This window comes from Urocitellus parryii, chromosome 11, assembly GCF_045843805.1.
Source record: "Urocitellus parryii isolate mUroPar1 chromosome 11, mUroPar1.hap1, whole genome shotgun sequence".
In the NCBI taxonomy this organism is placed as follows: Eukaryota; Metazoa; Chordata; class Mammalia; order Rodentia; family Sciuridae; genus Urocitellus; species Urocitellus parryii.
The window spans coordinates 31293740-31313826 of NC_135541.1; the positions used below are offsets into that span (position 1 = coordinate 31293740).

General features: G+C 48.2%; 1 protein-coding gene across 1 annotated transcript; it reads left to right on the forward strand.

The window, feature by feature from the left end:
* The first annotated feature begins 18242 nt into the window (after positions 1 to 18242).
* Positions 18243 to 19193, forward strand: Foxe3 (forkhead box E3). Its single transcript, XM_026410662.1, has one exon. The coding sequence runs from the start codon at positions 18243 to 18245 to the stop codon at positions 19191 to 19193; it is 951 nt and encodes a 316-aa protein (XP_026266447.1).
* The last annotated feature ends 894 nt before the right edge of the window (positions 19194 to 20087 follow it).

Sequence of the window (20087 nt, forward strand, 5' to 3'; positions counted from 1 at the left end):
TGAGGTGAAAGATTTGATACTCTGAGTTGTTTCTTCTAGACTTGCCTCCATATATTAAAATAATAGTCTTTGCTCTTTTTTCTTTTCTTGTCTTTCAATTTTATTTTATTTTGTGGTACTGGGAGTTTAAACCCAGAGGCTCTTCTACCATTGAGCTACATCTCCAGCCCTTTTTATCTTGAGACAAGGTCTTGCTAAGTTGCCCAGGGTGGCTTTAAACTTACAAACCTTCTTTCTCAGTCTCCCAAGCCATTGGGGTCACAGGTATGTGTCACTATGCCTGGTATTTTTTTCTTTTTAATTTAGGCAAAATAACATGGTAAAGATTTCAACTAGTGAAAATTATGTCTCTGTCTGATCCTAGACTCTATTTCTACAGGCCCCCACCAAAGTAATACCAGGTACTGGTTTTCAGTCTGTTTTCTCCAAAATATTCAATGAATAAATAAGAATAAGCATATTGCATATATATGTATTTATTTGCACATATATCTCTATCATTACACTGAGAAACATAATGCATTGTTTTGGTTTTTCTTATTTTGCATTACTGGGGATCAATCCCAGTAACCCAAGACATTGCAAGGCAAATGCTCTACTCCTGAGCTACATCCCCAGACCTTTGTTTTTCATTTTGAGACAGGGTCTTTCTTGTTAAGTTGCTGAACTTGTGATCCTCCTGCCTCACTCTCCTTACTGGCTATACTGTATCCCCTATTATTTAATCAATCCCCTCCTGATAAACATGTGGCTTGTTTTCAGCCTCTTGTTGCTGTACACGATGCTGCAAGGAATCACCTAGAATGAACAATACAGGAACTTTGCCTCTCCTCTTCCATCTTTTGTCATGGGTAGCTTTTACTTTTACATTGTTAAGGTTAAGGATGTTTAAATTCTCTTCTTCAACCACAACTAAGTCTTCTTCACTTTGATCATAGACGCATCCTGGAGCTTAGACAAATAAACTGTGATTTTTGTGTAATTGTGTTAGTGCCATTTACTGCAGGGCTGACGTTACTAGACTGCGTTTCATTGCTTAACACCATTTCTCCTCTTTCTAATGGCCTTACCTTTCCCTCCTGTAGTCTCTCTTTCCCCCCTTCTGCTCCTTCCTGCAGTCTCTTTTCAAGACCCTCTGTTCTTCTACTCCAGGTTGGTCTGCTAGTTCCCAAGACTGCTGGTTATGTGTCCTTCCAACTCTGACTTCCTTTTATAGTTTTCTGCACAAGGCTTACTCTTTTATGAAATTCCTGTTTCTCTTTTTCCTGGTTTATTCCCTTCTTTTTCTAGAGCACAACTTCCAAGGACTTACTAGGGAAGAGTGCATAGGATATAAATATTCAGACTTCTTATGTCTCTATAGGCCTTTATTATCTCTCTTTTTTTTTGGTTTATTATCTCTTATAATTTATTGTTTGGCCTGCATAGATTTCTAGCTAAGTTTGCTCACCATTTTGGAACATTTTTTGAAGCATTTCTCCACTGTCTTCTAGCATCCATGGTTGCTGCTAAGAATTCTAAAATCAGGCTGGGGATGTGGCTCAAGCAATAGCTCACTCGCCTAGCATGCGCGGGGCGCTGGGTTCGATCCTCAGCACCACATAAAAAATAAAATAAAGATGTTGTGTCCACCAAAAACACTAAAACACTAAATCTCTCTCTCTCTCTCTCTCTCTCTCTCTCTCTCTCTCTCTCTCTCTCTCTTTTTAAAAAAAAAAAAAGGAATTCTGAAGTCATTCTGATTCTTATCTTTTGTTACCTTTTCTCTTTATTTTCTTATTTCTTCCCAGGGAAAGCTTTTATAAATTTCATTGTCTGTTCAAAAATGTCAGAATGTTATACCTGAGTGCAGATCACTTTTTTCATTCATTTTTAGGAACATCATTCTTTTAAAATGAAACTTTGTGAACTTCATAGGATTTTTTTTTTTTTTGCAGGGTGGGGGGGAGGCAGTGCTGGAACCCAGGGCCTCTCACATGCTAGGCAAGCACTCTACCACTGAGCTATGCCCCAAGGCCCTGAACTGATTTTTTTAAATATATTTTTTTTACCTGTAGATGGACACAATATCTTTATTTATTTTTATGTGGTGCTGAGGATCGAACCCAGTGCCTCACACATGAGAGGCAGGTACTACAGAACTATAGCCCCAGCCCTGAACTGATTCTTAATGTCTCATATTTCTCTCATATTTCCTCCCTTCTTATCTTTTTATTTCACTATCTGAGAAATTTTCTTTTTTTTTTTTTTTTTTTTAATATTTATTTATTTTTTAGTTATTGGCGGACACAACATCTTTGTTTGTATGTGGTGCTGGAGGATCGAACCCGGGCCGCACGCATGCCAGGCGAGCGCGCTACCGCTTGAGCCACATCCCCAGCCCTGAGAAATTTTCTTAACTTTAAAACATTCTGTTACATTTACAATTCTCAAAAGCTTTCTCCTATCCTGTTTCTTTTTTCTTCACCTACCACCCAGTTTTTATTTGATGAACAGGGTACCTTGTGGAATCTCTGTCAGGATATTAAAAGAGTCTACATTTTTTTAAGTTCTTTTCTGTTCCTTGCCTTATTTCTGCTTCCTGATGTCATTTTATGTGTTTGTCTTACTCTAGGTGTTGAGGCTTTCCACAAATGTGCAGTAATTTTGTTCATTCATTTGAGAATGAAATGTTAAAGCTCGCTGCTGGCTGGCATGCCCTGGGTTGACTGGCAGTCAGTCACTATAGACTTCCTCCCTCTAATCCCACCCCACAGGCAGAACATGGAAGGTCTTCTGAGGATGTTAAGTTTCTCCAGAAGCCCCCTGATCTTCTATTTGCAGAGCAGACACCAGATCTCTTGGTGCTCTGCTCCAGGGGAAGAGAGAGGCTGTCCAGTGTAGCTGGACAATCCATGTGAAGCTCTGAGACTTGCTGGTTCTCTCAGGGCTGCTGGCCTCCTTTCTGGGCTGTGTCTTTCACTCTATGCTCTCCAGACGAAGGCTGGGTCTGCCCTTCTGCCTTAGTCATGCTTCTCTTGGCTGACTACTGTTGTAATATCTTATGGGGCTACTTAATCCAAATCTTTATTGTTGTGAGTTTACATCCTCCTTATTCCTTTATAGTCATTTTAGAAAGCTGTCAAGAGAAAGGGGGATAAACCCAGCAATTTGTCATCCCCAGTAACACATCAGCCCAAGCTCGCTCTTCTGTCCTTCTTATTACCACACTGGACCAATGGGAGCTCCTCAAAGTGTGGCTCAGGGCTCCCACACCTGCCCCCTCTCTGCTAACCCCAGGTCCTCTCCTTCACCTTTCCAGGTTCTCTCCTCTTCAGGAAAGGACTGTACCCCGAGGCTGGCCATCAGCTGAAAGTTGCTAGGAACACAGACCCCATACGTTCCAACCTAACAAATGAATGGTAGCATTTCTGTTCTAGGGCTTGGTTTGGGGTACTTTGTCAGGCTTGGGGGTACTTTTATGTCTTAAACCCTTTGAATGATCCCACATTACTCATCAGTGATAATAACACAAGGCTAACTGCCAAAGAACTGAGAAAGACTGGCTGAGGCTGAAGAGAGGGTGCTGCTTCTTGGCACTGCCTTCTGTCTCCCCAGGTCTGGATGTGAAGCCTGTGATTGCCCAGGAGTTACTGCTTTCCCTGACCTGTGACACTGCAAAGTTTGGCCACACTGGAGGTAGTTTTGCATCCCGGGCCTTCTTGTGATGGACACTGGGCCTGGGTGACATCCCCAAGACTGGGATACCAGGCCTCCTTGAGTCCTGAAGGGCTCCACCTGGCGGATCCTTTGTAGGTAGGATCTGACCAACCAATCTGGCTGGCCCAGGATGGAGGGAGTCCCCAGATATGAGTTTTTTAGTGGCAAAACTGGAAAGTCCTCGGAACACAAAACGAGTTGGTCACCCTACTGCAGAAGACACCTCTTCTACTTACTCCCCTCCAGCGCCATGTACTTTCCATAGAGGAAGGTTTTGGTACATAGGAATTTTGGCACTTACTACTCTAAGCTAAATTCCCAGGGTTCCAATTAGACCCCTCTCATCAGCCTCGCTCCCACCTCTTCCCTATCACTGCATTAACCCTTGTCTCTGATTACCAGAACTGGTTCATATAACCTCTCCTAACCATGAGGGAGGCTGAGTACAGCCTCTGTAGTAGGAGACAGGCAACGGTGAAGGAATAACAGCTGTGTGGGCAGCCAATGGTATCTGCTCTAATTGATGTGAGTCTAGGAGAAAGAAGAGTCCAGTGGAAAAATGACCCAAGGCTAAGGAAGGGGACTTCACTGCTCATCCCAGAAGTAAAAGTGTCTTTGTGGTAGCAAATGTGTTGAGAGCTGCCTATTTAGATAGCAGCCACTGTATGATGATCAGAATCCTGTCCTGGGAGGTTGGCTTCACTGCAGTGTAAGACTGAAAATTCAGTTTCCATTCTGTTTGTTTCCTCATCTATACAATGAAAGGGTTCCTTCCAATTCTTTCAGGCCATGAAGCCAGGGCCAAAGAGAAGAACTGGTGCTTAACTGTGCAGAGGCTGTGAATTGCCCAAGTCCAGCTCAGTAAAACCTGCCTCTAGCCACGGGTGTCAGGATTTGCCAAACAAACCCTAATCACTTAATGGGAAATTAAAATTGTGAGTGGTTCCTCTCCTTAATTGCCCCTTTGAAAACAACACATGGGAGATTTATAGAAGTCACCATAATTACCTCATAAAAACCCTGGAGTTTGAAGATGAACACGCCTGGTTTCTGGGAAGAATTTAGAGGCAAAAAATGAGGGCAAGGAATTCCTGGCCTGTCTTGGCCTCTGTTCCCTGGAATCCAGGGCTCTGCCCACAAAGTGCCTGCTGCCACCCTGGTCCCAGCCAAACATTACTCCAAACGCTCTGCAGTCAATGTTAGCTTGGAAATCTGTTCCTGGGCCCCAGTCTGTCATTCATATTGCCTAAGAAAGACTAAATACACCAAGAAGTCCCAACATCCCTGAAGGCCAGAAGGCCAGAAGACCTCTGGGACTGCTTGCAACATCTGAGATACAGGACAGGAGGAGAGGTTAGGGGACACAGGCTGAGGCCTGACATGGAAAGACAAAACTCATAGGTTTTCCTGAGGCCATCCAGTCCTGGCTTGCACATCTCCCATGACAAGGAGTTTCAACCACTAAGTCACAATGACAGCACGAAGGTTCACACTCTGCTCAGCAGAAATTGGCTCCTTTTCACTGCCTCATAATTGAATTCAGAACCACTGGCATCCAAGTTAGAACTGTCCTCTGGGTTTGCCTCTCCAGCTCCTCCCCTCCATAGTGATTCTTTTCATTCTTTCCTCTTATACTTCATTCATTCAAAACTATTAAATCCCTAATGTTCATTAGACCATAATCTATTCTTTGTGTGTGTGTGTCTGTGTGTGTGTGTGTGAGAAAGAGAGGGGCGGGGAGAGGGAGAGGCATTGGGTCAGTATGAACCCAGCAAAGGGCCAGGGTCAGAACAATGAGTATGAACCCAGGGCTTGCATGTACTAGGTAAGTGTTCTATCTGAGGTCCATCTCCAGCCCTTTTTATTTATATTTTATTTTGGGACAAGGTCTTGCTAATTTGCCCAGGCTGGCCTTGAACTTGTGATTCTCCTTGTATGGAATTGCTCAAGAAATGCTAGGGACTCCAGTAGATGTAAATCAGGGTGGCTTCCCCAAGGGCTGTGGCTGCAATGTCCCCCTTGTGTTTCGGCAAATTGTTCCTCCTCTGGCTGAGAGCTGCCATCCTCTTCAATACTCTATCAGAGGGCATGGGCCTCAAACTGGACCACTCAGACTTCTCAGGAGCTTTTCCCAACCACAGCTTTTTTACTTTTATCTCTATTTGCAGAACTGTAATGATGGGCATACAGGGTAACCAACAACCAGGGCCCCACTGTGGAGAAAGTGGTCTGTGAGAGTGAAGTGAACATAAAAGGACTCATGAGTGTTTGGTTCCAGAGAGGCCTAAGTCCAAGTTCATCTTTACAATGGTTTCTGCCCAATACACCCTCCTACCTTATTTTTCTTAAGTAGTCTGATTTGGTGTCAGTCACTTGCAACCAGTGACTGCTGATAATACCTTCTGCTTTCCCTCCCTGAGCCTCGGTTTCCTTACCTATGAAATGATGAGACCATATCCCATCCATTTTCATCTCCAGTGCTCTATTACTATATTCATCCATTTGTTCACTGGACGAATCAGTCTGTTGGCATTCACTGCTCATCTGTTCTGTCCCTGGCCCTTTGCTGGATACCGGGAATCTTGCTTGAGGAATAATTCACAAAACACACACAGGTGGCAGAAGGAGTGAAACGAGCATTCAATACCTCCTCTGACTGGCTATGATAAACAGAGGTGCAGGTGCTGTGGGGAAGTCAGAGAAGGAGACTTACCCCTGTCTGGCAGACTCCCAGGAGGTATGAGCTGAGCTTTTCAGATGGGGGCAGAAAGAAGAGGAAATGTAGAATATCTGACTTAAAAAAAAAATGTTTTTTAAATTGACAATGGACCTTTATTTTGTTTATTAATTTATTTATATGTGGTGCTAAGAATCGAACCCAATGCCTCACACATGCTAGGCAAGCTCACACACACTGAGCCACAAGCCCAGTCCAAGAACTGACTTTTGTAAAAGGCCAAAGGAGATGAGAGAAGACTGAAGCCTGGAGCAGGAGCAGAAGGGACACAAGAGATACGATCACAAATTCTCTACTCTTCCCGAATTTATGTGTATTCTTCATCTATGAAGCTTCTGAAAATCCCTGGGTGGAATCTTCAAGTGTAGATGAAAGAAGTGAGTCTTGTCCACAGTGAATCCCTGGAGTAATCGATTCTTTCCCAATCAGGCTGCTCTGTTGGTCCTCGGCCCCATCAGGGAAGCCATGTTCACAGTCGTACCCAGTGTCTCATCCTAGGGCCGTGGGACACGTCTAAAAATAGGAAGGCATGTGAGCCTAATGCCAACCAGACGAAGAGCAGCCCAGGAAGGCAGGCCCGGGAGGAGCGTGAACATACCCCTCCCTTGTAAGAAACATACTCATTACATTCTGAGCAAAGGCAACTCACAATGCACCCTGGAGACAACATGCAGTTATTGCCTCCAAACGTGCCAAAGCCCTGTTAATGACTGCACGCCTGCTCTTAGGGCACAACTGTTCCAGATGCTGCTTCCTGCCTCCGCAGAGCCCTCCCTCCTGCCACCCAAGCTTCTGCACCATTTCTGGGGTTCTAGTCTTAGGAGATGCATGCTCTGCTGGGGGTCTTGGGGTGAGTGACTGGTCTCTCTGGGCTTCTTGGGGGGGGGGCAGCTTAGGGGATCTTTGCCTTAAGGGATTATTGTAGGGACCTATGGTAGGGATGATGTCTATTGGCCTGGTTATTGGCCTGGCAGTGTGGTGAAAGAAGAGAGAGGTTCAAGGGCAGGGAGGCCTGGAGTCAGGGCTATGAGTTGGGGCAGAGGAAACTGGGCTCTAAACTTGGGTATTTTCAGTTTCTGAATCTATCAAATGGTGAGTCTGTGGAGAAACAGTGTTTTCTTTTTTTTTTTTCTTTTTCTTTTTTTTTTTTTTAGTTTTAGGTGGACACAACATCTTTATTTTATTTTTATGTGGTGCTGAGAATCGAACCCAGTGCTTCACGCATACTAGGTGAGTGCGCTACCACTTGAGCCACATCCCCAGCCCGAGAAGCAGTGATTTCAAACTCAAAGTCCCAAACAGGGATTGCTACCCCTGGATGTGCTCTGGAATTTGAACCAGTTTCTAGCTGGATAACTGGGCAGTTCTAACTCTGAGAAACTCCATTCTCTCATTTGCAAATTCAGGATAGTTTTTGAAATCAACATTTTTTTTCTAGTTGATGAATTCATGCATGCTTTTTGAAAATTCAATCAAGTTATTTTTGAATAGGTTATACACTCAACATGATTCCAAATTCAGAATATGCAAATACTGTAGCACAAGAAACTCCTGTTTCTTGTTGTTCGTGGCTTTTTTTGTTTGTTTTTGAGATAGGGTCTTTCTATGTTGCTCAGGATGGTCTCAAACTCATGGTCTGAAGTGATCCTCCTATCTCAGCCTCCCAAGTAGCTGGGATGACTGGATTGTACCATTGTGGCCAGGACATATAACTTACATAACTATAGATCTCTCTCCCAGAGGTAGCAATTATTATTGGTATCTGGCATATTAAATATCTATAATTTTTAAAAACTTTTTGTTGAGTATTAACACATATACAATGAAATGCATATATCAAAAGGACACAACTGGGTGAATAGTGTTCATGATTTTAATTTCTTTAAAAGAAATAAAAAGTGGAGTCACCTAAAGATAAAACTGTTGATATTTTGGCACATTTTCTTCCTGTTCTTTTTCAAACATTGAAACCATGCTGTATAACTTTTATAGCCTGCTTTTTATATTTGCCATCTTAACTTGAGCATTTCCTCATGTCATTAAAAATTTTTCAAAAATAGTTCTTTTGATGTTTGCCTAATGTTCCAAAGAACAGATCCAACCTGATTGCATGATATTAGGTTCAATTTTTCCTCTACAATAAATAATAGTGATGACCATCCTTGAACATGCACCATTAAGCATATGCCCCGGGATGAATTCTCAGAAGGGGTAATTATGGAATCAAGTCACAGATAAAACAGAGGGTCAGGCTTGCCTCAAAGAGCCACTGAAAGGATTTGAAATATTATGTAAGGCTTTAGCCTAGTGCTGGGCACAGAACTGGAGCTCCATGAGTATGAGCCTAAGGGTTCCAGAGAGAAGACAAGTAAGGCAAGGAAGTGTCTACTCTCCTTCTCCCCACCGACCCTCCCACCCCCACCCACAGGCTGCCCTTCCCTTCCTAGAGCCTCCTACTGAACCGGATGGGAAAGCCTCAGTCTCATCTGATCTTGATTATTCTAACTGTTGGAGTCTTGCCAACTGATAGGCTGGTGAATGTTAAACAGCTGGATATTAGCTGGTGGGGGGCACCCAGATTTGTAGGGTTTGCCAATTTCTGTGGTGTAAATGCTCCCATGTGGCTTATTTAAAAATGCTAACATGAGGTCACCAAGAGCAGAGCTGGGATGGGATATACACTCTGACCAGCTAGTTAGAGCTGGCTGGAGCATACTAGTTCTCATCTTTTTCTTTTTGGTATGGAGTATTGAACCAAGGGTCACTGAGTTACATCCCCATTGAGTTATATCCCCAGCCCTATTTTTATTTTGAGACAGGGTCTTCTTAAGTTACCCAGGCTGGCCTTAAACCTGTGCTCTTTCTGCCTCAGCCTCTGGAGTTGCTGGGATTACAGGTGTGCACCATTGTGCTTGACTCATTTCTTGACTGTCTACGGACCCAAGTCTCTCTCTTCTTATTCCCTCCTTGTTCATATTCCACCCTGAAGCCCTTCAAAGAGGATAGAGACTTAATATTTTGTGAGAGATAAACCTTATGGAAGAATTAGTAAATGACCTCTATCATTTCTCTAAAGGAGAAACTGAGGTTCATGATAGTCAAGCTGACTGCTCCAGATTGCTCAGACAGATGGTCTTTCACAGTGTTATTACCTGGTTCCTGTGTGGATGTGTCTCAGATGTGAAAACGTATCATCTTTTCTATCCACTTTTTTTCCTCTTTAGGGATCTGTCCTAGATCTATAAGGGGGGGTGTCCCAGGCCCTCCCCTCAAGTGGGGGAGCAGGATATGTGAGCAGCTCATGCAAGGTGGAAAGGCAGAGTTGGCCATAGAGGTTGCCCTGTTGGGGTGACTCCAGTGTAGCTTTCCAGCCTCCTCTCTTCTCCCTTGGCAGCAGACAAATGTGGAGGGCTCCTCTTTCTCCTTCGTAATGGTACCTTCCCACCCCGTCCCCATTGTCTATCCTTTTCCACATAGCAACCTGCTTCATGGGCATGTGACCCATCCCCAGTTACAGGAGTAGGTAGGTCCTGGGAAAACCAGTCATTCCTGCTTGTCAGTGATTGGTCTAGGAGTAGGGAAGTTATCCATTTCTGACCAATGAGAGTTAAGTAGAAATCTGGAGATGGGGGTTGGGAGTTTTCCTCTCCTAAGGGATACGCACAGAAAGAGACACCCTTCCTTCTACTGGACAATTGGAATCATGTGCCGTAGATCTGGTTGTTGGCATTACCTTGCAGCAGCCTGAAGATGAAGCCAACTTAAGAGGGCTAGTCAAGCCCAGGGCATCCAGGAAAAGTGAAACCAGAGCCCTGCCTCTGACCTTCTTGTCAGGGAGAATACATATTTCCCTACCATTGGAACTGGTTTGAGTTTTCTATTACTTGACATTAAAAACATCCAAAGTGATAAACACTTCCTGTGCATCTTCCACACCACAAATGCAGGGGTTATTGTATACAGCACTTTCCTATTCAAGTCCTTCAATGACTTCTTTTAGCATTTAGAACAAAGTCTTTGTTTAAAGTCTCTCTCCCTTCATAATCATCTACCCTCCCCCAAATGTCAGCTCCTAAGCATAAGGTAGGAAGGACCGTTGGGGTCCTGCATAGTCTGCCACCAATGCAGGGCTGCATGAAGACTGTTGAATATATGCAGAGAAGAAGGAGCCAGGGGTCAGAAGCCGAGGCTCAATTTTGGGCTTTGCACTGACTTGCTCTGGGACTTCAGGCAAGCCTCTCCCTTTTCTGGACCTCAATAATTAAAACTATAAAAGAGACACATTGCACTCTAGCAGTAGATTAAGAATGGGGATTTAAAAAAAACACCTCCTGGCTACCCATATGATAGTAGTTGTGCTTTTAATATCCATGGATGGATTAAAAATCATGACGAAAATCAAAACAACTGCAAATCTTTTAAATGTGGTTGTATTTATCCATCACAACAGCATCTATATCCATTTGAGGAGCATTTGTGCTTGTGTATGTGAGACACACTATGCATTCAGTTTGCAGACAGCACTGGGTGCCACGTGGCTTCCAGATGCCTTTAGTGAGGGGCCCAGTGGTTGGAAATCACTGGCCTAGATCATTGCGGAGTCCTCAGGCTCTAGGAGCTTTTGTGTCTAACGTAGGGTGGGACGTGGGGGTGTGCAACTTGCACAGGGCCTACAGCAAAGAAGTGGGGGAGGAGGTTAAAGTCACTCCTGCAGCTGGGGCTCCTGGGGCTCAACCAGGAAGCACCACTCCCCTTCAGCTTCCCCAGAAAGGAGAACCAGGGAGGCCTGAGGCCCAGAGCCATCCCAGAGTGCCCAGTCGAGGCAGATGTCAGAACGCTGAAGACCTCAAACCCAAAATGTTATGGAGCATACATACTTCAGATGTCTCGTGTGTGGTTTAGGAGTGGCTGGAATTACACCCCTGGGGCTGAGCCAACATTGTCTGAGCCTGAGCTGAGCCTGAACCCTGCTAAGGCAAGAACCACATGGGGGGTCTCAGCCCTGAGCCATGGTGCAGAGAGGTGAGGGCAGGAGGCTGATTCCTAACTGGAAATCAGGCTCAGGGACTTTTTGCTCTTTTGGAGATGTGTGTTCACTTGTTCATTCATTCATTCATTCAGTGAGGTGGTCATTCAGTGACGTGGTCAGTTGGGCGCACACACACAAAATGCTCACAGCCTGTCACAGGGTTCCAGGATGACTAGGCTCACAACTGACCCCATAGCTGCCCCCTCTTCTTCTTGGGGAAGGCAGGCATGAGTGTGTGCTGAATCCCTCCCTCTGGGTACAGTCAGGAGAGAGGTGTTACAGGCCTTTTGTCTGAGGAAGAAGAAAGAAAGGATAAATTGGGAAATGTTGCCTAGGAGAAAAAATGGTTATCTTCTGAGAGCAGCTTGCAGGGGACAAGTTAGAATGTACCAAGCAGGTCAGGGAGGAAAGACTCCAGTCAGGGGAGCAGTGGAAGAGACAATTTGTTCCTCTCTGCCTTTGGATGGGAAAGCCCTCAGGGTTTTGTGTGCTTATTTGTCTGTTTTTTGTTTGACAACTTGGAGGTGGAGTTTTTCAGAGGGAAACATGAAACTTGTTGCAATAAAGGTCTTAGGAGGGCTGGGGATGTGGCTCAAGCGGTAGCGCGCTCGCCTGGCATGCGTGCGGCCCGGGTTCGATCCTCAGCACCACATACCAACAAAGATGTTGTGTCCGCAGAGAACTAAAAAATAAATATTAAAAATTCTCTCTCTCTCTAAAAAAAAAAAAAGGTCTTAGGAGATGAGGGGATGCTTTGGGGGGAAATAGATGAGTGAATTTGTATCTAAGCTGGCAAATTGCATTGTCCTGATTTTGATTAGCAAAGGCTTAGAGTGGGAGGAACCTGGCACTTGGGCTGAAAGTAGGTCCTTTTAGCTCTGTGTAGAATGTGTGTCACAGAGATGGGGGTGGGAGGGAATGTGGCAGGCAGCTGGGGAGCAAGGGAAGTCCTGCAGCATAAGTCATCCAGCTACGGAGTTGGTATGACTCCTGAGAGAGGTGAGGAGCCCCTGCAGGTGTTTAAGCAACAGTCATAGATGAGATCTGGCTCTAGAAAGAGAAGGAATTTGATGAGGAGGCAGGGAGAGCAGCCAGAGGTCACTGTCACCAGCAGGGGAAGAACAGGTACTAGGCGGAACAAGGACTGAGAGCAAAGGACAAGAGAATGAATTTGAGAGAAATTCCTGAGAAGTGACAGGTCTCAGTGACTAGAGGTGAATGGACAGGGAGAGAAAGGGGAGAGGATTATTACTGGTTTCTGGACTGTGTGACCACATTTAGGCCACCATGAGAGATGGACACCTGTAGGTTCTCTATTCTGTCTGGAGTGACTGGGATGGTGTGTCTACTGCTTCCTGAGAGCCATAGCCTTAGTGGGCACCTATCTGGCCTCTTAGCCCCTTGCCTCTTCCCTCTCTATCCCATCCTCTGGGGGGCTGGGGAATCTGAATGGTTGATCTATTCGGGTCTCTCCCCAGCCGGAAACTTTTGAAGGTCCCTATTGCTAGTCCCTTCGCTTGGCAAATTAAGTCAGCTACAGTCTAACACCATTTGCCTCCCTTCTCAGTCCTGTGACCCTCTATAGGACTGAGAACATGGAAGAGGGACCTCACCAGTCTGGCCAAATAACAGTAACAATGACAACCAGTGGTTACCCAGCACCGGAATGTGCATGCAGTACTCTAAGCACTTTATACATATTTATTAGCTCAGGTAACTCACACTGAGGTCTTGCATTTCTCACTCGTTCTTGCTTTCAGAACTTTGCACCCAGTTTTCTCAAGCTGGTATCCAGCCATCCTTCCAACTATTCAATATATCTACTGTCATTAACTTTATTTTGGTACTGGGTATTGTACCCAGGGGCACTTAACCACTGAGCCACATCCCCAGCTCTTTTTCATATTTTATTTAGAGACAGGGTCTCACTGAATTACTTAGGGCCTCACCAAGTTGCTAAGGCTGGCTTTGAACTCACCATTCTCCTGCTGAGGCCCATAATGTAATCCCAGAGCTGCTGGGATTACAGGTGTGTGTCACTGCGCCCAGCTATTCTCATCAACTTTTGCCAGACATTTCACTAAGTGCCAGGGATCCAAAGATGTATGAGATGTGTGCCCTCAGTGCCTGCAGTGTCTAGTTAGGGAGACAGACACATGAAAGGATGATGATGATACAAGATAAGTACAGTGACAGAGAATGAGACCCAAATCTAGCCTGGGCCCGTCCCCTCCTGGTCCTCTGGAGCTTTACATCTTCCTCCTGATTTGGCCAGGCTCTTTCATGTCCCTGCATCCTGCACTGACCACTGGAGGGGGAGAGTCTGCTTGTCTGCCTCCTCTTGAACACATAAAGGCAGAGAACAGTTTGATTCTTGCTTAGGATCCAGTGCTCGGACAGCACCCCCCCCCCCCACACACACACACCCTCAGGACTGGGGGAATGAAAGAGCTTGAGGAGTGAAGAAGTCAAAGTACCCTCTTCCTGGATTACTTCCTGATGCTCCCCCAGATTCTGCCCTGCACATGCTTTCTTTCTGAGATTGGCTCAGGCCCCGTTGGAGCCGGGCCCTGTGGGCAAGGCTGGGCTGCTCCTTTCATCCTTATTTCAGGAGCAGAAGGGGCCTTGCCACAGTAGGTTCCCAGATGCCCCAGTCAGCTTAGAACTGCCTGCCTTGGGATCCTGAGGAATGAGCAGTAACCTGGGCAGCTCTAGTTTAGGGAGGCAGAGGGAGGAAGCCCTGCAGGAGCCCTCAGGGCTTTTGTGTGGCTAAAGGCCTTATTGGGGGTGGTCTAAGAATTCCTGCAATTCCAAGCCCCTTTTCTCACCTCTGGACTTCTGGATCCCTAGACACCATGATGGAGGGTTTTAGAAATAAGTAACTCTGGGATGGTCTCAGACTAGTAACTCTGGGATGGGAATATTCCAGAAAGCCTTAAAGGTTCTGGTAATAGCTCAGGCCAGCCCCTTGGACTCTCACTGGTTTAACACATTCCTTCTCTCCGTAGGCAGAGCACCTTTCTCCTAGGCAGACTACTTGGAAGCTCTGGCCCCACCCTCTCTGCTCCTTGCCTCAAAGTCTGGGCTAGTGGTGACTCTGCAGAGCTGGGGCTGGGGATGGAGGGTCTTGGGGGATAGTGCAAACAGCTTTGGACAAGGGTGGGAATTTCCACTCCTATCTAGAGAGCCATCAACACTATGTGCCCTGACCTGGGCCTTTGGCCTCCAAAGGGCAGTGGGAAGGCCGGCCCCAGGGCCAATCCCTGGCCATTAATCCCTCCTGCCAGCCCGAATATCCACCCAGTGTGGTCAGACAAAGGACGGCCCAGCCCAGCCACTGTGTTCCTCCCGCCCCAGGGGCTCCACTCAGACGTTGGGCCGCCTGGAATCCAGGCCCATGAGAAAGGGGCCGCCTTCACTGGCCATCTTATGCCCGGATGCTCAGCCGCATCACGTCCGGCCCAGGGCCTGTGAAAAGAGGGCCCAGCCACGCTGAAAACGCGGATTAGCCCTTGGGCCGCCCCCTGACACTGGACTGCTTGGCTCTGGGAAGCAGGCCCAATGGAGGGGGCCAGACAGTCACAAAGAACTGGAAGAGTCTGGGTTCTCATCCCTTTGGCCCTGCTCCCTGCCCCCACCCTCCTCAGGATTAGTTTAGTCAACGGCACATTCAATATCATTTATTGAACATATACTATGTCTCAGGCTGTCATGGATGGAAAATTGAAAGTATAAGAAAATTACAGTTGGCTATGGGAGGTAATAAAATTCAATTTCCCCCATGACCCTTCACTTTCTGAAGGTATGAGTTAGGGGCTTCATCCTTAGGGAGAGTAGGAAAAGAAGCACCGGCCCTGGCTCTCTTCACCGAGAGTCTAGCTGCAGGGATATGCTGCACCTGACTGAAAAGATGCCCTGCTTTTCTTCCTGTGCTCCTGCTTACTGGAAATGCCAGTTGTGTAGTAGAATAAGAACTTCTTTCCATATGGGTCAGGCATTTTTTAACACAATCTCATAACAACACTGAGAAGAGATATTATCACTTTTATTTGGCAAGTAAGGAAACTGAGGCGCAAATGAAAACTGGCTCTAGGTCACTCTGCCCTTAGAGCTAGACTCCCTGTTGCTGCAGTTGCTTGTTCTGCCTCTTCTCTGGGGATCTGTTTGGCGTGACTGCGTTTTCCTGAGTTTGATAAGGCCTGTGCTCAGGCAGCAGAATGCAGTGTAGGGAGGGTACTGGAGAAGGACCTGTTGGAGCACCATTGTGGTGAGTGGAGCAAATGTCATCTCCTTCCTCTCTGCTTCTCCAGTTCCCAGCCCACCCCTCTCCCAGCTGGTAATTGTCCATGTCTCCACCAGGTTATAAGTCACATCATCTCTGTCTTGCCCTGAGCATTCCCAAATAGCCTGGCCCAGAATGTAAAGGCGATCTATCTGTGATCTCTAGCACCCCAGTTGATCACTAGGGTTGATTCAGTTGATCTGGCTGGCTAGGTGGGTGTCTCCTTCCTCCCTCTTCACTCCACATGCATCCCTCCCAAAGCTGCATGATTGGTCAGAGGATGACCTTCTGATAAGGGAAGACCACTGATTGAGGACAGGTCTTCCATCAAGGGTGTAGGAATAGCTATTTCCCTGCTAGAACCTCCAAACAACCTCTCAAGGTCTAAAGGACCTGGCTCAGAAGTACTCAGTGAATGATGCAGGCTGGCCTGAGCCTATGAGAACTGAAGGAGGGATGGACTTGGGATCCATGTGGCACAGATAGGACTTGTCAGTGGCCTGGATATAGAGACTGAGGCAGGAGGAAAAGGAGGTGTCCATGTGCTGAGATCTGGAATGATGCTGGCAGAAGAGTGGGCTGGGATTGGAGGGTGTACTAATTTACTGAGAGAAGCATTTCACTTAGGAAACCGGGTTTCAAATGTCTTGAGACATCTGTGTAGTGATGTCTAATGGGCACCTAGATATGCTGACCAGGTCAGTGAACCAACTTGCAGCTGCAATTGGAGTGGGGAGCTGGAGGAATTACTAAATAAATTACTAAATTTATTTCTAAATTTTCTGCTTTAAAGGATGGTGCTAGGAAAGTGGTGGCACCAGTGCTCTGACTTCTGCCATTTCTAGGTATTATGTGAGGTTAACCTCTCAGTTTTCTTATTCACATAATAATAACAAAATAATAACACCTCATAGGAATGCTCAAATTAAATGATGTAATGTATTTAAAGTGTTTACTAAATACAAAATGCTCAGTAATGGTACCTGGGTTTTTACTACTACTGGAAATAAGAGAGGGGCCCTTTGAGCTCCAGGCTTGTTTGGATTTTGACACTTTGAGCCTCAGGCAACCTGAAGCTAGCTATGGTCATCTGTAGAAAGGTAAGGCACACTACATGGGAACTGGATTAGGGTGGGGCAAATGAGTCCCCAGATGGCAGTAGGTCCTGGCTTTCAAGGGCTGATCCTGCATTTGCAAGACCTTGAGAGTGAGTGCCCCTTAAACTTAGCACCATAGGGGCCTCACTGGACACCCAGCCCTCCAAGTCCCTTGATCTTGTCTTTCCAGAAAGTGATTTAGGACAGGGCTCCTTCACTCTTTGGTTCCCTCTAAATGATAGTGGTGGGTGGTATTGCCCAGACTGAATTTTTAACAAAACTGCCTAAACTCCCTATCCCCCTATGATGTCTCTGATCCAAAAGCCTCTCAGATCTTCAGTCTAATAGAAGCTCTTGGTGGGGGTCTGTCTCCCAACTGCTAACTGTTTCTTGGAGCTCTGGAAGCTGTGCAGAGCTGTTTGTGGCTTTCTGTGTAGGTGCTGGGGGTGGGGTGGGGTGGGGAAGAGAAGGGGAACAGTTTCCTTGAACAGGAGAGGTGTGGAGATCTATAGTCCAAAGGGCATCTCCAACTGTGTGGTTTTTTTTTTTTTAATTAGTTATAGGTGGACACAATGTCTTTATTTTACTTTATGTGGTGCTGAGGATTGAACCCAATGCCTCACGCATGCTAGGTGAGCATTCTACCTTTGAGCCACAACCCCAGCCCCACCAACTGTGGGTTTTGAGGAGCTCTTGATTTAAAACAATTGGATCATTTTTTTTTTTTCAAAGAAGGCTCACAAGGACAGAATAGGGAGTATGTGGGGGAGGGAGCAGAGAGAGGACCCTGATCTGGGGTCTTCAGATATTCTTCCCAGAGCCTGTCTCTGCCCCTGCCCTTCTGTGTGACCTCTGCCCTGGTTCTCTACTGTCCAACCATGGCCTGAGGCCTCTCTGAGCAGCCACACAGGGCACTGTGGGCTGGCAAGACTTCTTTTATCCCAGATCCAGCTGGGGATGGAAGGACCTGAGCATGGAGGGGATCTGACTGTGGGGAGGGAGGAGCAAAATGGGGAGAGGGCCAGGAGAGTGCGCTGAATGGGTGGATTTGTGATTGGGATTGACCCAAAGGGGAGGGGGTAGAGGGAGGGGTGGAAAGGGAAGGGGCTGATCAAATACCATGGGTTGGGGCTAGGGCCTCGAGGCTGACCCAATGGAGACAGGGAAGGGGTGAGGCAGGGTCTGGGAAAAACTGACCCCAAGGGATGAGACTGAAGGAGGGGCGAAATTGAGGGGGCTGTGAGCACAGTAAGGGGGCTGGGAAAGCAAATTAGAGGGGAGGCTCAGGCCAACAGGGAAGGTCCGAGCCCTCTCCCCTGGTGGGGAGGGGGCTCTGTCCATATAAGGCAGTTCTGCGGCCCCCGCTCTCCCCAACGCGGGCAGGTCTGCCACATCCTGATGACCGGGCGCAGCGACATGGATTCGCCCGCCGCTTTTTCGGGCTTCCCGGCCCTACCCTCCGTCGCGCCGTCGGGGCCGCCGCCGTCGCCGCTGGCCGGAGCCGAGCCCGGGCGGGAGCCCGAGGAGGCGGCGGCGGGCGGCGGGGAGGCGGATCCCACGCCCGCGCCGGGCCCGGGGCGGCGGCGGCGGCGGCCCCTGCAGCGCGGGAAGCCGCCCTACTCGTACATCGCGCTCATCGCTATGGCGCTGGCGCACGCCCCGGGCCGCCGCCTCACGCTGGCCGCCATCTACCGTTTCATCACCGAGCGCTTCGCCTTCTACCGCGACAGTCCGCGCAAGTGGCAGAACAGCATCCGCCACAACCTCACGCTCAACGACTGCTTCGTCAAGGTGCCCCGAGAGCCGGGCAACCCGGGCAAAGGCAACTACTGGACGCTCGATCCTGCGGCCGCCGACATGTTCGACAACGGCAGCTTCCTGCGGCGCCGCAAGCGCTTCAAGCGCGCCGAGCTGCCCGCGCATGCGGCCGCGCCGCCGGGGCCCCCGCTGCCCTTCCCCTACGCGCCCTACGCGCCCGCGGGCCCCGGGCTGCTCGCCCCGCCACCCGCCGCGCCCGGGCCCGCACCGCCCGCGCGCCTCTTCAGCGTCGACAGCCTGGTGAGCCTGCAGCCTGAGCTGGCGGGGCTGGGCGCCCCCGAGCCGCCCTGCTGCGCCGCGCCCGACGCCGCCGCCTTCGCACCCTGCGCGGCCGCCGCCTCGCCGCCGCTCTACTCGCAAGCTCCCGACCGCCTGGGGCTGCCCGCGACGCGCCCCGGTCCTGGCCCGCTGCCCGCTGAGCCCCTTCTGGCCTTGGCCGGACCAGCCGGTGCCCTCGGCCCGCTGAGCCCCGGGGAGGCCTACCTGAGGCAGCCGGGCTTCCCGCCGCCGGGGCTGGAGCGCTACCTGTGAGCCTCTCCCAGGGCAAGAGCTCCCGTAGTCACTCTCCCTCCGGACTAGAGCGTGCCTTGTGGGCGGCCGCGTCGCGGTCCCCACCACCCTCCCGCTTGGGGCGCACCTCTGAGGCCCCATCTTTGCCTTCTGAATTGAACACATCTGCAGAATCCTTCGCTGTCCTCCACCCCTGGGGAGACTCCCTCCATCTCAGACACTGGACTGTATGTCCCCTCCAATTTGTGAGCCCTTCATATCTTTTCCCTCCACTTATGAACTCCCATCTTTGCATCCCCACAGCGCTGTGGGTCCCAGGGAGCTGGACTCCCACCAGCGAGGTGCCCCCAGGTGTCCTGGTGAGTTCCAAGCCACAGGACCCTTTGGTCTCAAGCTGCCTCCTCAACTGATTCTACCTGGTCATCCTCCTCTCATGTTTTGTCAATACATTAGAGGTCAGACTGCTGGGTTCGTTACTTCTCTCTTACTCACCATCAATTACCTATTTGTCCTCTATTTCTCAACTCCCCTTTCCAGACAGACATACCTGACTGCCTGTTCCAGACCCCGAGGACAGTTCTTGGAAATTTCTGAGACAAGCAGCACCAGGGGCTCCTGCCTGAAAGGGGAATTAGTGGGCCTTTATGTCTGCCCTACCCACTGGAAAGCATAGGATTTATCAGGTTATTATTTTTTAATTAAAGCTGATTTAATTAAAAAGTAAGAAGAACCCTTTCACTGGGCTTGGTGTGTTGGTGGTGACTTGGTGTGCTGGCTGGAATGTTTGGGGAGGACAGTGGGTGAGTTTCACACCTTGGGATGCCACAGGGGATGAACCCTCTTGCGAATCATCAGAGGTTCATGAAGTGCAGTAAGGAGGTGATTCAGCCATAGCTGTGCACATTTGCCTAGTCT